This window comes from Panthera onca, chromosome D3 (assembly GCF_046562875.1).
Source record: "Panthera onca isolate mPanOnc1 chromosome D3, mPanOnc1 haplotype 2, whole genome shotgun sequence".
NCBI classification, from domain to species: domain Eukaryota; kingdom Metazoa; phylum Chordata; class Mammalia; order Carnivora; family Felidae; genus Panthera; species Panthera onca.
The window spans coordinates 61,863,777-61,881,961 of NC_138350.1; the positions used below are offsets into that span (position 1 = coordinate 61,863,777).

The following is an 18,185-nucleotide window of genomic DNA, read 5'->3' on the forward strand; positions in this document are numbered from 1 at the left end:
GAAGAGGTTCTAAGATCAGAAGGGAGGTTAATGAAATACTGCTATTTAGGGGCGCTTGGGTGGCTCAGTCGGTTAAGTGTCTGGCTTAGGTCATGATCTCACGGTTTGTGAGTTTGAGCCCCGCATCAGGCTTTGCGCTGACAGCTCAGAGCCTGGAGCCTGCTTCCAATTCTGTGTCTCCCTCTCTCTGTCTGCCCTCCCTCCCTTGCTTGCTCTCTATCTCTCTTTCAAAAATAAACATTAAAAAAAAAAAAATTGGAAATACTGCTATTTAAAACATGGCAATAAAAGTGGTAATGTTGTCATTTGACATTGCACCCAACATCAGAAGTAGAATAACAATAATATCAGATGATAAAATAATTAACATCAAATATATATTATTTCCAAAGTACTGTTCTAAACATTTGCATTTAGTAACTTATTTAATCATTACTGCAACTTTATAGGACAAGTTACTTAAAAGTTAAATAATGTGCTAGAGGTGACTCAGCCAAAAAGTCATGGAGCTGGGAATTAGGATTTGACCTCAAACACTCTGGCTCGAAAGCCTGTACTCTCCATTTATCGGTGGAAACTCTAAAGATAAAATTGCTTTTGAATCCTTAAATTTACATACATCAGTACAGCATCTTTAAAGGGCCAGGAATTAAGTATTATTATTATTATTGCTTCAAATTCTTACATTTTCTATCTTTCTCATTTCCCTTCTCCTTGTTTTCCTTCTTCATTCTACTACCTCTTTGCTTACATTTGTAACATTCAGCATTAGAAAGTTGTATAATTTTTTGTACAGTGTCTTAAGTTCCTTGGCAGCAGCATGCTATAAATCTTACTAGTAAATCTGTAAATCTGAGAATCTGGGGGTTAGATTGTTTCAGTTATTGAGCTGAGTACATCAGCATGCTGCAAGATTTGCTTGTAAGTACATATCTGCACATTTCTATTAAGACTGCTGATGTGCTGTGAAATGGAGAAGGTTTTGCTGTAGTTATTTAAGAAGTATTGCTTTGTTTCAACATTCAACATAGAAATGCATTCTAGAAGTGAAAAATAAAATGCATGGAATAAGTTAGAAGGGTGGTCTGTGTTCTTACATGGAGAGGGAGCACTGTGCTAAATGGCATGCTGTCGGTACTGAAGAAATGGATAGCTACCTTTCAGAACAGACTCCAGTTGTAGAGATAAGAATGCCCACAAAAGTGTTTGGCAGTTAAGAAGAGCATCATTTGAATGAAAGGGTTAAAACTGAGGTAAGTACTAAAGGAAGAGCTCAAAGTGAGAATCAAGCTGAGGGGAAAAATGCAGGAAATATTGCTTGGGAAATAATGGACAGGAATTGGTAATGGATTTAGGAGATCAGTGTTGATGGAATAGTGGCTCTACGGGGCATGGATTTAGCTAATTAGGAGATGGCAGTGCCTTAATGGTAGGGAGGAACCATCTGGTGAAAGATGCATGGGCTCAGAGTTAGTGGATCCCAGTTTTGGGTGTAGCTTCTTACCATTTTGAGGTGACAGGCAAGCCACTGACTTCACTGAGATTATATACAGTTTGAGCACTGGACTAGATAATCTCCATCGGGCCTTTTTGCTTAATTTACTTAAATCAAGAATAAGTTAGGTCATGGGCATTAGGGTTCATTTTATGTCATACTAACCAATAACTGTGTTTTGTTGTCCAAAAGGGCATTTTTTTTTTTTTTCAGAACTGGATTAGTTTACTAATGAAAAGATTTTAGTTGGGCAGAACAGGAATTTTAAATTAAAAAAAAAATTTTTTTTAAACGTTTATTTTTGAGAGACAGAGAGAAATAGAGCATGAGCAGGAGAGGGGCAGAGAGAGAGAGAGAGGGACACACAGAACCGAAGCAGGCTTCAGGCTCCGAGCTGTCAGCACAGAGCCCGACACGGGGCTCGAACTCACAGACTGCAAATTCATGACCTGAGCCAAAGTCGGACGCTTAACCGACTGAGCCACCCAGGGGCCCCAGGAATTTAAAATTTTAAAGTTATCTTTGTTCAAGAGAGGAATTCATAGACAAAGAGAAAGAAGAAAATGGGATCAGCCAGGAAACTGTTCCCAGTAGGGAGATGTGACAATAGAGATAGTTTTTTATGGAGAACAAATATACAACCTTGTTAAAAGAGCACTTATTATGTATGGAACCATGAATGATATGCTCCAAGGTCATTTATTTACCTGGAAAATCTTGTAAAAACTTTAGATAGTTATGCTGCTTGTCTAAAGAAGTGAGGTTCCAGAAAGATACTACAAACAGGTAGCTGAATCATAGAATATTTGTTGCTGCTTCTGTGTTTTTCTCTATGCTTGTTTGTGTGGAGTTTTTGTTTGTCTTTTAAAATAGTTACTTCTCTGTGTAAGAGATGTACATATTTAATTTAGTTTGAGCCCTCATGTGTGAGTATCTAGGAAACCCAGTGATCCTGGAGAGGTTTGAGAGTGAGGTTCGTGGCAGGGATTGTACCTTTGCTTAACTTTGAACTCTTTTTATTTATTGGCTGCAATATTTTATGTCCCATGTTGATGTTGTAAAATGAAGGTTGTTTGTAAAACATCTCATGAGAATATGTACGCCTCTTTATTTCCATGTCTTGAGGCCTGTACTATTTTGTTATTAAAAAAAATTTTTTTTAATGTTTATTTACTTTTGAGAGAGAGAGAGAGAGAGAGAGAGAGAGAGCAGGGGGAGGGGCAGAGAGAGAGGGAGACACAGAATCTGAAACAGGCTCCAAGCTCTGCGCTGTCAGCAGAGTCCTAATCCAGAACTTGAACTCAGGAACCGTGAGATAATGACCTGAGCCGAATTTGAATACTTCACTGAAGGAGGCACCCCAAGGCCTGTGCTATTTTAAAATAAAAAAGGAAAATGAAGAAAAGTCAAAGAAAACTTAAAAATTTGTAGTGCTCTGTATAGTGGTTTAACTTGAAAAATGTAGGGTCGCCTGGTACAAGGTACAAGGTACAAGGTAGAAGCCAGTACCTTCATGTGGGTTCAGACTGGGTGGCTCAGTCCGTTAAGTGTCTGACTTTGGCTCAGGTCATGATGTCATCACGGCTTGTGGGTTCGAGCCCCGTGTCTGGCTGTGTGCTGACAACTCAGAGCCTGGAGCCTGCTTCGGATTCTGTGTCTCCCTCTCTCTCTGCCCCTCCCCTACTCACGCTCTGTCTCTCTGTCTGTTAAAAATAAATAAAACCTTAAAAAAACAAAGAAAAAACTAAGCTGAAAAATGTAAAGTTACAGGGAACATGCTTTTTTTTTTTTTTTCTTTCTGTCCTGCAGTATTTTTCTAGGAACATATGTGTAACTATGTTTAGTGGTTACCCATGGAGTCTGTCATCAATTCTGTGACTTTGTCATCAGGACCAAGTGGGAAACTCTGCCTACTCACTCTTGACCTTCCTTTTCCCAGGTAATAGGCTGTTGTTTCTAATGTTAAAATCTTTTCTGATTTTAGGCTTTAACAAAATTCTTGAAATGTGTTAATTGGGATTTGCCTCAGGAGGCTAAACAGGCATTGGAACTTCTAGGAAAATGGAAGCCAATGGATGTAGAGGACTCCTTGGAGCTTTTATCCTCCCATTACACCAATCCAACTGTGAGGCGTTATGCTGTTGCCCGGTTGCGACAGGCAGATGATGAGGTACATTGTTACTCATTACTCTTCTTTGGGTACATTTTAAACTAGAGCCTGATTATAGACTCATTTACTCCTCCCCACTCAGTCCAGAGTGTGTGTGTGTGTGTGTGTGTGTGTGTGGTAGAGAGAGGGAGAGAGAGAGAGATAGGTAGACCAGAGAGAGAGAAAGATTTTTAGAAGGGAAGAGGATATACTAGGTGTGTTTTCAGAAGTAAAATTAAAATATTCCTCCAAGGACTCTTCTGTGAAATGAAAATTTACTTCCTGATCTGTTACATGATAGGACAATCTCTCCCAGGACATTTACCTGGCAGCAGAGCTTGTATTGCTCTGTCTGGAAAAAGGAATTCTAATGAAAAATGGTTTAATGCGGCACCAGCTAGGGAATAATTCAGATCCCCTCTATCAGTCAGTATACAACAAGCCACATTTAATTGCAGCCTTGAGAAGCCCTTGGGGCCTTTAAAGCATAGAGATGCATGGTCATCTTATTCTCCTTCAAACTTCTCCTTTAAACTTTCAGCTGCTGACAATTACGTGTATATGTAGATTTTCTGAAGGTGGTTTTGAATCCTCTGGAAAGCCAAGCCTGCAAACTTTATGCTGGCTATTTATATACATATAAAACCACCAGGGAAGGAGGAACACTCTGTGGACACAAAGCATTGCTGGCTTTTGAATTGGAGTTATTCCTAATAAGATAGAGTAATCCAGCAAGTTTTTTAACGTACTAATTTTTATATGGTGAATGAATGCCTTTTCCAAACATAACCTAATAATTTATGCTAACCTGCAGGGCTTATGGGATACAGGATAACTTTTCTCAAGCCTCGATGTATATAGCAATGTTGTTTCCATAGAATAACTAATACTGAAGATCTTTTTTTAAAAAAAGTCATTTTGAATTTGTAGTGGCAAAACATAGCACTAAGGTCGATGTATGTCTTTAATTATAGTAAAATATGAGCACTAAAGTAAATAGTCTAGTGAATGCTCACATATAATTTACCCATCTTCAGTTGCCAGCTCACAGCTAGTCTTGTTTCATCTGTAACACCACTTATTTTCTCTTCTCCTTTTCCTACCCCTCACCGGATTATTTGGAGGCAAATCTCAGCTGTTGTATAATTTTATTGGAACAGTGTTCTTTACTCTCCTGTCAAAAAGCAATCCTAAGCATTGTGATTCAGCATATTATCTTCTTCCTCACTGTCTTTACTGTACCACAAGTAAAATTTATTACATATTTATTTGAAATGTAGAAATGTTGAAATATTTATTGTGAAATTAATTGGAAATTTAACTTAAATCATTAATTCTCAATGTTTGATATGAGTTATAGCGTTTAGCTAAAGGCCTCTGGGCTACAGTCAAGACAGTACCTTTGTGTGGGTTCAGAATTTAAATAGAAAAATTATCAGTCCTAATTTTTGATTGTCTTATTTCAATTCCCTCACAAGCTTCTAGCTTAGTATTTGATTGTCTCTGGAGATAGCTGTATTCATGCAGGTACTGAACTATTTCCAGACCATTTTAGAATTTTTGTTATTAGGTAGAGGATAATGATAGAAACATTGTGTACACTTTAAATTGCAAAATATGGTAGTTTTTTTTAGGTTTTAGAGATCTTAATCTTTGAATACCTTTCTGAATTTAATTTGCTAATATTCTATTTAGGAATTTTTTATTTTTATTTTTATAAATTTTTTTTTCTTTAATGTTTATTTTTGAGAGAGAGAGACTGAGAATGTGAGTAGGGAGGGGCAGAGAGAGGGAGACATGGAATCCAAAGCAGGCTCCAGGCTCTGAGCTGTCAGCACAGAGCCCAGTGTGGGGCTCGAACTCATAAACCATGAGATGATGACCTGAACTGAAGTCGGATGCTTAACAACTGAGCCACCCAGGTGTCCCTTTTTTTAAAACTGAATTTTTTAAAAACTGTATTTCTTATTGTTGTGTGGTTCAAAAGGAGAGGTTCCCCATTAGAGTTTGAGGAGGAAGTGGCATTTGAGATACTCATTAGAGGAAGAGTAAATGTTCACAGTTGGACATGAGTTTACATTTTAAGTGGAGAGACCAAAATGAGCAAAGGCAAGGAGAGTGAAAAGTAATAAGAAAATAGCAAGTATTTCACTTTAACTGGAATGTGGGATGTATGTAGCTAGCTGTTCAGGATGTAAGATCGGAACCTGTGTCCTAACTGTAAATGCCTATATGAAGAATTACTCTTAATTCAATAAGAAATGGGAAGTCACTTAGTGATTTTTGATACGGAATTTTGCCTGTGTACCCTGAAGCATTAGAATTAACTTGTTATTGAGAGAAATGGTGATCACTATCTAGATAATATTCCATAGCTCTTGGGAAATTTTACTGAATTGCCTCAGATGGAAACCTGATCTTTTCTTTTGTTTTACTCCAATGCTATGTCCTTCATGCTTAGAGGAATTTTATGTTTTTCAAGATGTGACTATATAATGAGCAAACAGACTTTGTACAAATGAAGGAAAGTATAGTTTGAATATAGAATACCAAACCAACAAATCAGATAGTGATGAGTGGCAAAAAGAGGAACGTTTTCTTCTGAATTCCTCCTTTGTGGGGAATTTAATAACCATATAGCCCTTTTGATTTCATGTGGAAAGTCTTCTATAATTGGGAAAACATAACAGGTGATATACTCAGCAGCATTTTCGAAGCATGCTTAGCAGTGAAACACAATTACTTAATTCTCCTGAGAAGGATATTTGTCATTAAATATATTAATCAATTTTTTGTTATGAAATTCACCTTTTTTCCCTTAGAAAAAGCGTACCTATTGCTATTAGATGTCATAAGTCTCAAAATAATAGTAGAAAATCAGATGTTTATTACTCCAGTTAAAAAATGGTTTTGGGGCACCTGGGTGGCCCAGTCCGTTAAGCTCTTGATTTTCGCATAGGCTGTGATCTTATGCTTTGTGTGATCGAGCCCTGCATGGGGCTCTGTGCTGACAGTCTGCTTGGGATTCTTTTTCTCTCCCTCTTGCTCTGCCCCTGTCCTGCTCGAACTCTGTCTCTCTGTCTCTCTCTCTCTCTCTCTCAAAATAAATAAATAGACATTAAAAAAAATGATTTTTAGAGAACAAAACACTGTAGAGGTGCTCTGATACAGTCATTTGATTTCTCTGGCCACTGACATTGATATATTTGAATATGAATGAATAGGCCAGTTAAACTTTTATTTAATTTTTTTGTGGCAAAATCATAGTCGTGAAATCCTGTGTATTCTTCCCCTGTCGCTATTTAGATAATGATAAAAATATTGACTATATCAATGTAAGAAAAAAGGTACGAAAAAGAATACAGTAGAGTATAAAGTAAAGGAAAATAGGTTGTTGGGAGTGGACTTTGTCCTCATGGAGTTTGCAGTAAACTGGAGAAGATGAAGAGTAAATAAGCAAATAACTACAAATTCTATAGCTGTTACAAGTAAGGAAGGAAAGTGTGGATCCTGACTGAAGTTCTGACAGGGGATTTCACTTGGTTTATAGGCCTAAAGAGGAGACTGAGATTGAGGTGGTATTCATCAAGTCTCAGCAATTATCTGATTATGAGTTTTGAGGGGCTAACTAGGTGAGTAGCAACTAGAACTCGAAGATAATGAAACTTTAAAAAAGTGTTTGAGTTGTGTGGATTTCTTCAGTTTATAATTGGTTTTAAAAGTGACACTTTGGGAGTTTTCTTAATAGTCATTGAGAAAGGCTAAGATAAGAACTACATTTATGGAGAGTAAGATAGGCTTCATATCCATGCTAAACATTAAACTGGAAGAGTCTTTTTACATTAAAGGAAGACTCAGAAAAGTAAAAACGATTTTGTTGACACTTTTGAGTCCTAATTATCGTGTTGATTGTCAATATCAGTATTGGAAATTTAACCTTGGGCATTTGTTTTTTTAAGCCATTATTGCTAGTTGGCAGGAAAGTAAGCTTTTCCCGTAACCAAGAGTGTTAAAATTAAAATGTCTGTTTTATAGGATTTTTCCATTTAGGTAGCAACCCAAATTCTCTAAAACCTGAGCTCTCAAGGAAAAAAAAGAAGAAAGGACTTAGGATTAAAAAAAAAAAAAAAATCCTAACCAGAAAAGTTTATGAAACAGGAATTCTTTGAGGACTTGAAAATTTGGAGTTTCTTATGAAATCTTAGACATAAAATGCTGTTATCGGATCTATTGCTGAAAAAAGGATCCTTTCTAAATTTTTTAGTTTTACACGAACCATCTTAATCCTTGTTTTTGTTTTCTGCCTTGCTTTTTGGATACCACTTTAAATGCATTTATTGGCCATTTACTCTGTGCCAGGCACTGTTTTGTGACTTTCTTCTATTAACTGATTTAATCCTCACAACTTATCTCTAAGGTATAGATGATTTTGTCCATTTTACAGATGAGGACCCCGTGAGGCAGCAAGAGGTTAAATAACCCAGTAACTTGCCAAAAGTAGCACAGCTGATAAGTGGTAGATGAAACTAAACTGTTAGCTTGATATGTAAGAATAAATGATGTCTATAATCAGTTGCATTTGTTTTTCTAATATTAGCCTATTTTTGTTTGTTTGTTTTCCAGGATTTGTTGATGTACCTATTACAGCTGGTCCAGGCTCTCAAATATGAAAATTTTGATGACATAAAGAATGGATTAGAACCTACCAAGAAGGATAGTCAGGGTTCAGTGTCAGAGAGTGTGTCAAATTCTGGAATCAATTCTGCAGAAATAGATAGGTATGGATATGCAGGGAGGACTTATGTTCAAATCTAATAGTCTCCCCTCTTTTCAAACTTCTCCTTTCCTTTTTCCTTAGATGTACCAAGCCCTAGTTGGTACTAAGTTTAAAGTTGTACCAATAAATGTGACATATGCACTCACAGAACACACATTACTGTATTACAGAGCAGTGTTTTGCAAGCTGTGGAGTCAGAATCCTTGAGTGAAAATCTTGACTCTGCCACTTACTAGCTGTGTAAACTTGTGTAAGGTGCATAATCTCTGCTTGGCCCCAGTTTCTCATCTTAAAAATGGGAATGTAATAATAGTAACTGATTTTTGCAGGTTGTTGGAAGATTAAATGAGTTAATACACATAAAGCACTTAAGATAGTGCTTGGTAAGAGTTAGAAACTGCTCATGCAAAAATAAAACAAATGGTGGGGCATGGTAGTGGACTCAGATATTTTATTGTAAAGTTTATGTTTTACACCTTAATGCTTTGCACCTTTTTAGTAGTCATAATAAAAAAAATGCCATAGTACTTGAATTAAAAGCTGTTAACAACAATGACAATTAAGAACTCCCACCTCTGTAGCAGACACTGTGAGGGGGCCCGCATACATTAAGTCATTTTAATAATCCTCTGAAGTACATATTCATATCTCTAATTTAGAAATGAAGGACTGAACAAGAAGTTAATTGTGCAGAGTCTTATATCCTGCAAATGGTAGAGTTGACTCTAAAGCCCACGTTCTTTCTACTTTGCCATTTTGGTTTCCATAAAATCTTAAAGAATTTGAGACAAATAGGAACCTTTGGGTGAGAAACCTGAGGCTCAGTGATGAAAATTATTTTGTGAAGGCCATGAGATTTGTTAATGACAGATGAGGTCTAGAATTCAGATTTCCTGAATTAGTCCAATGATTACAATTATCCCATGGGCTTAAGTTTGTGTTTTTGAATTTTTCACTATGATTATGATACTGCTGTTTTTATCTTCTCTGTTTCATTTGAAGAAGAACAGAAAAACGGGAAAGATCATTTTTTTTCTTCTATCGTCTGCTTTCTATTTTTTGTTTTTAAAAGAACAGACCCTTGACTTTGGCTTCCACTGTACATTGGAGGTCTTCGGTCTCCAGTCATGCTTATTTACCTTCTTCCTTACTTCTGCCACCTAGAATATTTTCTTAGAAGTCTGTTAAGATTTTACAACGTAATGTAAGCTGTAATTGAGTATTTCCCAATTATGGTCTGCTGCTCACTAACGTCTATATTTTGTAAAAAGATAAAAAAAGAGATGGGCTGCTCTTGTGGGCAGAAATGTTTGGGAAATGGTGGTTTAAATTAAAATGGGCTTTTAAAAAAACTACAGTACTTATCAAAAACCTTTCATATGCCAGCTTGCACAGAAATCTTCCGAGAGGACTGTGGCCCATATTTGTTGACTGTAGGCTTTTTCCAGGCTATAATGTGACTCTAGTGTTGCACACAACATGCTTTAGGAAGTGATGCTTTAACCAGACAGAGCTGAGGTGAACTATGCTAAAAAATGTATATCTTATAGGCAGAGTATTTTACCTATCAGTTATATCTCCTATTACTTTTTCAGCTCCCAAATTATAACCAGCCCTCTTCCTCCAGTGTCTTCCCCTCCTCCTGCATCCAAAACAAAAGACAGTTCAGATGGTGAAAATCTAGAGGTGAGTACAAAGCTTCTCAAGTTTCCTACAGGAGAAATCTTACAAGATTTCAAATGAACATTTTATGTTGGTCTTTAAAACATTGGTTTTGATTAATAAACAAAATATTACAACCTTATTAAATAACTTGTTTTATGATGTATGTTTATGACTTTCTTCTCAGCAAAAAGTGCCAGATAGTCTTCAATTCAAGGCATTTTATTGGTGCTTTGGGCATATAAATGGATTAATGAGAAATGTGAAAATAAACTGGGCGTAAATATTTTATTAAGGAAACTCAGAATATTTATTGTTAACATTTATGACTATTACTGTAATTGTCGGTATTTGTGATTACATTGTAGAAATGTATGACTTTGATACTGGGACTTTTATACTAAGTAGCTGTTTTTAGCTCATAGAGAAAAATTAAGTGAAGTTCTTCTAAATAAGTAGACTGATTTTTGAGGTAAAATAGGCCAAATAGGCTAGCACTACTCTGAAAGGTACTTTTGGAAGTACATTTGCAGAAGCTGATGTAGTATGTTGTTGAATTTCTCCCCAAGACTTCTAATTTGAGAAGAACTTTTCACATCTCTGATGTTGAAAACAAGTATGTACATGCTTTGATACTAGAAAGTTCAGCTAATTTTTTTTTAACGTATATGCATATTGCTTTTAGTCAGATTTTAGGAGTTAATGTTGATGAGTGCATTATTCCTATTTTTATTACTGTTAACCAGAGTTTGATATCTGCCTACCTTTTGATATAATAGGAAATATTTAAAAAAGAATTTTACATTATAGGATCATAGAATCCTTAGGGGAGCCCTTTAAGTAAAGAACCATTTAGCTCCAGTTTAATTGTTTTGCCTTTTCAAAGCTAAGGTACTGATAGATTGATTCAATAATTCATCCTTTCACACACTTTTTTAAAAAAAGTTTATTATTTTTAAAAATTTTTATTTTTTATATTAAAAATTTTTTAGATTTTAAATGTAAATTAAAAATTTTAATTTAATTTTTTTATATTAAAAATTTTTTTAATTTAATTTACTTTTGAGAGAGAGAGAGAGTGTGAGCAGGGGAGGGACAGAGAGAGAGACACACACAGAATCTGAAGCAGGCTGCAGGCTTTGAGCTGTCAGCACAGAGCCTGACGTGGGGCTCAAACTCATGAACCATGAGATCATGACCTGAGCCGAAAGAAGTTGGATGCTTAACCAACTGAACCACCCAAGTGTCCTTTAAGTTTATTTATTTTGAGAGAGAGAGACAGGGAGAGAAAGAATCCCAAGCAGGGTCTGCACTGTCAATGTGGATCCTGATCAGGTTTCGAACTCATGAGCCCTGAGATCATTACCTGAGCTGAAACCAAAAGTCAGATGCTTAATCGACAGACACCTAGGCACCCCTCACACATATTTTTAAAGCTCTTATTATGTACCAGAAACTATTCAAGGTGTGGGGGATGGTGCAAGAGAGAACAAAAGAGTCAAAATCTTTGTCTTCATGGAGCTTATATTCTGGTGTTTAGGCTGATGATAGTGATACTTGTATATAGTAGAAAAGATAATAATATCTACTTTTTAAGGAAAAAATAAATCAGAGAAGGATGATTAGGGGGTGTTGGGGTGGGGTTAGACAGTTGTGATTTTGAAAAGCGGTCAGGGAAGGCCTCCCTGAAAAAGTAACATCTTTTGTAATAGGTGATAGAGGTGAGGGAACAACCATGTGGATGGTCTGGGGAAAGGAGCATGTGAGGCAGAGGGAACAGCCAGTATAGAGGCCAGAGCTTAAGTGTGTGAGGAAGAGCAGAGGATGCCTAGCTCCAGAGAGTGAGCAGAAGGGAGCATGGGAGAAGAATGAGTCCAAGAAAGAGCGGGAGATTAGCCATGCAGGGCCTTGTAGGCCATGTTACCAAATGACCTTTACTGAGAAGCTATTAAAATAATCCACATAAGACTTGTTGGTGGCTTAAACTAGGATAGTTTACATTGAAGAGTGTGTGAGGTGATTGGATTCTGAATGTTATATTCAGAATACAGTTGTACACACTGTCACTCGAACTTTAGGCTAAAAATAAAAATAGTTTTTACATATTTCTGATTCCTTCTCTTGTGAAAGAAGGTATATTCCCCAATTTTTGGGTACGCCATTGTACATGTCTGTTTGACCTGTTATTACTTAGTGATTAAGCCATTCTGCCTTTTCTCAGCTGAATGGTTTCTTAAAGGTTTTATGTAATTCAGGCTTTCCCAGAAAGCACTGGGACTTATTTTGAGTACTTTTTCCCTCCCCTTTCCTGTATTGCTCCCAGCAGAGTAATAATGCTGTACATGCAGTCATCCCCTTTAAGGTACTTCTAAATGATTAAGTGTTTAGAGATGTCTAGGTATTATTATCTGACCAAGCTGAAATTCCCTCTCTTGTCACTGCAGATACTAACATTCTTGTCTTCTCTTTGGCACTTGAGGAGTGTCTTGCCTTTTCCCATCATTCCTTTCCCTGTTCTTAGAGTTTTAGGAAACCACTATGCATGTCTGGCCAAATGTTAGAAACAAAATAGAAACTCAGTTAATCTAATTGCTCAAATATGGTCATTTTCCATAAATTCCCTGGATTCTTGAAAAGAACATATATTCCCCAATTGTTGGGTACACTATTGTACATTTATCACTAGAACAAGCTTGAAGTTTTTCTGTGTTTGATATCTTAAGAATTAGGGTAAAAATACCCCTGTATCATGGTAGAATTGTCAATTTCTCCTTTTTGCCCCCTGTTGATGTTTGCTTTAAATATTTTGAAACTGTTTTATTGGGTGCATTTGAGTAAATTGATTCTTTTATCACTGTTTATTAGTGACCTCCTTTATATTTAATCATATTTTTTGCCTTAAAGTCTGTTTTGTTTGATAGTAATGGAACTTTGTCTTGATCAGTGTTCACTGGTACACTTTTCAGTCCTTTCATTTGAGTTTTTCTCTGGAAAGCATATAGCTAGAGTTCGTTTTTCAATCCTGTTTAACACTATTGTCTTTTAACTGGAGGTTTTACCCCATTTTTATTGTGTTTAGAGCTCTATTTGGATTTATTTCATCATCTTATGTGTTGGTACTTTTCTCTCCTTAAATATTTTTTCCTTGCCTCTATTTGGCTGGATCCCCTTCCTATCCTTTGTCTCTACCCCTAACTTGGAGGTTATATTGTCTTTATCAATTCTCTAACTGTGCTAGATATTTTAACATCCATCTTTTAAATTTGGCATAAGAAGTATTATCCTCCTCCAAAACAGTGTACCTCTTTACTTGTATGTCACTTTTACCCAGTGACTCAGTAGTCCTATCTTATTTAATTCCCTAATTAGATAATATTGTTGTAAACAGTAGTAATAAGTATTTAGAGGTATTTATCTGTGTTCTTATTTACTGTTTCTTTTCATATCTTTGACCTTTAATAGGAGATCATTTTTTCCCTAAAACACATTTTTTTCTAGTTGTTTTAAAATTTTAAAAATTGCTCACCTAAATTGAGTTTAAAAATTGATAGTACATATATATGTACTAGCAAAAAGTACATTTGTTTCACAAATATTTTTATATTTAATTCTTCCCTGTTTATGCTCTGTAAATCATTTTTTAATGAAAATAGCACACTGTCAAGTGAAATATGTGTTCTCTATTCAAGTATATTTATAAAACTATATAAGACCATAATGTCCTTCTCAGAAAGCCAGAGATAAACTTTAGGCTTAGATTCTACCTGTTACATACATGGATTCAGTATTATGGCTTTCTGATTGAGGCATTTCCTTACTGGACATTTAAATGTTGCCCATTTAAAATCTAGTGCTGAGGTTTTAGCTCTAAAATTAGATAAAATTCTTGCCACTTCTGACAGCATCTGGCATATCTGCTTTGTGATAACAACCTTTTATTACTAGAGCTTACTTTCTGAAATACCCCTACCACATAGACACTTCTAGTCTGTTGATCTCTACCCCTTTTTTTGTTCATCAGCCCCCTTCAATATTTGCTTTCCTCTGAATATAGCTTTTATCCCTTGGCTCAGCATTTTAATAATTTTTTTTATTAGTACCTTCAGTTCCCCTAGTGAAATCTCAGCTCTTGATAAGGCTACTTACCAAATTGCTTTATACCTGAATATTGCTGAAGAAAAGCACATAGCCTAGCATGTTGGCATTACTCTAAATTCATGATCATAGACATCAGGTGGGCACTCAATGCTGTCTGCCATCTTGCATTTCTCTCAGTGGGTTGGGTTGCTCTCCCTGCTCTGCAGTGACTCCTTCCTACTTTTTCTACTCTGTTCTTCATGCCCTGCCTCACACTTAATGGAAACAAATAGAAGTCACTAGGTAAGAATGGTCTCAATTTCCTATCACCAGGATTTACAGAATCCTTTTCCATCCTTTCCTTCTGTTTTCTTACACAGAAGAAAAATAACTCCCTTCAAAGATACGTTCTCTTCTTTTCCTGGTAGAAATACTCAAATATGTCAGTATCTGTTATCTGAAAAATTCAAAAATGAAACAAAACAAAACAAAACAAAACTCTTGACACCATATCCTTTGAAACAGCACCTTTATGATCAAGCTTCTAAAAGGAGTTGTTTGTACAAACTGACTCTTTCCTTTCTTTCCATTCTTTAATCCATATCATTCTGGCCTTGGCTTCCCATCTTTATATCAAAACTTACTTTGCTAAAGTGGGAAATGACTTTAATTTTTGTGGTTATATATACCTCTCAGTTCCTCTTTGCAGTATTCAGCAAAGTAAATGGCTCCCTTCTTGAAGGACACTTCTCATGGTTTAGATGATACTGTACAGCCCATGTTTTCCTCCTCACTTCTCTGGCTGCGCCTTCTCAGTTCCCTTTGTCAGCACTTTCTCTGCTGCCTGACATTTTAATGTTCCTCAAGGTCTCAATTTATACTCTTGCCCCGGGCAGTACTGATAAACTCAAATTTATATGTCTTGCACATTTCTCTCATCTGAGTTTTAGATTCATATATCCAGAAACCTACTTGATCTCCTTTATATATCCGACAGGCATTTCAAAGTTAATATTTCAAAATACAACTCTTTCCCCACACTCCAACCTGTTCCTCAGTTGGAATTTCCATCTGTGACGTAGCAGATCAGCCCATTTGTTAAACCTATACATTTGGAAGTTACTGTCCATTCTTTTCTTTCCTTCCTTCTTCCTTTCCGTCAGCAAGTCTTATTAATTATACTTCCCAAATGTTTTAAAAATCTGTTTTTTCCTCTCCATCTTCATTCTCAAGGTTCACTCTTGCAGACTACTGTAATAAGCATCCTAACTGATCTCAGGCCTATACTTCTCAGAGCAGCTGGAGTCATTTTCATAAAATAGAAATCAGATCATCTCATTCTTCTGCCTAAGACCTTTTGTTCGGTATCCATTGCTTTGCAGACAAAATCCATACTCAATAGTATGACCTTAAAGGTCTTGCACAATTGGGCTTTGCCTGCCTTTTCAGCCTCCTTTACTTTCATGTTCACCATATTTAGCTCTACCAGGCCTCTTTAAAATTTCTTTAACAGTCAAGTTTAGGGCCCCTGTACATAGTGTCATTTTGGTCTTGCCTAATAGCACATCCCCATCGCTGCCTTTTCTGACCTCCTGTGATCTGAATTATTCCTCTGACTTTCTTTGATGTCTGTCCTCCACGAAGTGTTAAACTCTAGTAGGGACAAGTAACTCTGTGAACTGTGATGTCGTTAGCCTCTCATATTCTGCCTGATTGAGAATAAATATTGGATGAAGGGATGGTGGGATAGATGGATGTGTGAAAATCTGATCTGTGACGAGATATGTAGATCAAAACGATAGACAAACATAGACTCTCTTCTTTCCTTCTTGTTATTAGCAGATGGTAATAAATATACATTTCTTTTAATTCTTTCAGCAAGATCTCTGTACCTTCTTGATATCAAGAGCCTGCAAAAACTCAACACTGGCTAATTATTTATACTGGTATGTGAAATAATTTTCTGTTTATTTTCTTATTACTGGTGAGGACTATTTTTTTCCCCATACTATAAACATAAAGGCAGTTTAAAATAAGGTATAAGAAGTCATCAAAAGCCTAAGTGTAGTACTTACATCTCTCTGGCTGTGCTTCTTTACAACTGTGCTCGTGGAAATGCTTGTTGGCACCACTGTTTGTCTTCCCTTTACTGATTTGCCACGATCTAAGATAAAACTGGGTAATGGTTTTGCAGTTTGATGTCTGTTTGCCTTTTATGCTATTTAAGTAAAGTATGATACATCACAGTCCTTCAGGAGTGTGTGTTCTTACATTGTTTAACAAAACATTGGAATCATGCAAACACAGGAAGTTGGAATTTGAAGTTACCTCTCTCATAAATGAAGAAACTGAGGCAGAGAGAGGCATGATGTAACTCAACTGGGTAGAACCTCAGTTAGAATTAGATCATTTACTTAGCACTTTGCCATTTATAGAATACTTTCAGTGACCTTTTCTCACTTGTTCCCGTGAAGTTAAATAGGGCAAGTAGAAGTATCTGTATTTTACATGAGAAAGGTTCCCTTTTGAGTTGAAGGAAGAGAAACTAAGGCCATAGAAAGTTTGACTGACTTCCTGAGACACAAGTAATATGAAGCTTGGCTCCCTTTATCTGTCACAGGATATTAAAGTGTAAAGGACAAGTAGCTTAAGCCCCAATGAGTAATATATTGGTTAAATGAAAGAAGGCACAATGTTTAAACACTAGACAAGAGAGACTTATCCAGTTTTATAGAGCAAATGAAGGTCCAAGCCAGCTGGGCCAGCCTTACCTGAAGCCTTCTGTACATTCAGAAATGTTTAAACTTATTGACATACTGGATAGTATTTAACTATGGAAATTATCTCTGATCTAAAATACTCCTTGACTGTGTTTGTTTAAACAGTAGAAATGAATAGATACCCATTTTGAAAACTCATTATTTTTGAAGTATAGTGAGGCATTTTGCTTTCCATGAAGAAATGAAACAAAATACTGTCTTGTTTTAGACTGAGTTTGGAAAACTGTGCTGTAGATCAAATCAAGCCTTAACTTCATTCCCCCATTCTCCAAACATAATGTTATTTTGGACACTGCCCTTGTAGCCAGGAAATAGGCAACTAAATCAGAGGACTCTTATACAAACATAGTTGTCCATTATGGACATAAACAGTAAATAATTGTTTAGTTTTAACCTTTATGGTTCCCTTTATGATGAAGAAAAACTGCTATCAACAATTGTAACTAAATTTGTCACCCCCCCCCCCCCAATGCTTTGGAACCTGTAATTTTTTTTCCCTATTGATCTTAGTAATGGAAAGAAAAATAGTTCCTACTTTTGTTTTAGCAGTTTAATATAATATTCATAAAACTACATTTCTTTCACAATAATTTTCAGTATGTCCTTAAAAAACACCCACAGAATGTTTTCTCTAGTTATTAATCACCATTTTTATTTTGAAAAGTTTACTTGGAAATTCACATATTAACAAATACCTATTTCTTTGTAATGTAATCTCTTGCTTCCTAATGTTCTCCATATTCCAATCTAATTTCTTAAATGTGTGTCTATTCACTGGTGTTATGGAAAATTTCCTCATGAACATCTAAGTAAATATTTAAAAGGAAATAAAAAAAAATGTAACAGTCAGCATGTTGCTGAGTTTTTGAGTAAGTACTTACAAGCTTCTTAGGTATTTTTAAATTAAGTTTTAATTTTTTTAAGTCATTTACTTAAAAATACCTTTATAGGTATTTTTGTTTTCTCGCACTATCTATAAAGAGTTTTCTCTGGCTCAGAATTTATAGTCTAGAGTAGTCACTATTGTAAGAGCTATGTGTGCATATACTGATTAAATGGTGTTTTAAAATTCTGTAATCAGATTTAATTGGAGACCAGATTTCATTGTAGAATCTCAAGTTAGTTGTGATAGAATCTTTGATCTCTTATTTCAAGTAGGAAAATTTTCAAACCATTTTGAAAACAGCTAAACAATAGGAACCCTGTTAGAGGAACAATTTCCAACAAGGCAGTAGCTTCCATTCA

At 35.9% G+C, this 18,185-nt stretch overlaps 1 protein-coding gene across 1 annotated transcript in view; it reads left to right on the forward strand.

Moving 5' to 3' along the window:
• The window catches only part of PIK3C3 (phosphatidylinositol 3-kinase catalytic subunit type 3), a 145,479-nt gene that overhangs the window by 56,593 nt on the left and 70,701 nt on the right, over positions 1-18,185 (forward strand). The window contains exons 10-13 of the mRNA XM_060613717.2: positions 3,480-3,665; positions 8,268-8,422; positions 10,017-10,107; positions 16,039-16,106. Of these exons, the coding sequence (XP_060469700.1) occupies positions 3,480-3,665; positions 8,268-8,422; positions 10,017-10,107; positions 16,039-16,106 (500 nt within the window). The remainder of the gene's footprint in view (positions 1-3,479; positions 3,666-8,267; positions 8,423-10,016; positions 10,108-16,038; positions 16,107-18,185) is intronic.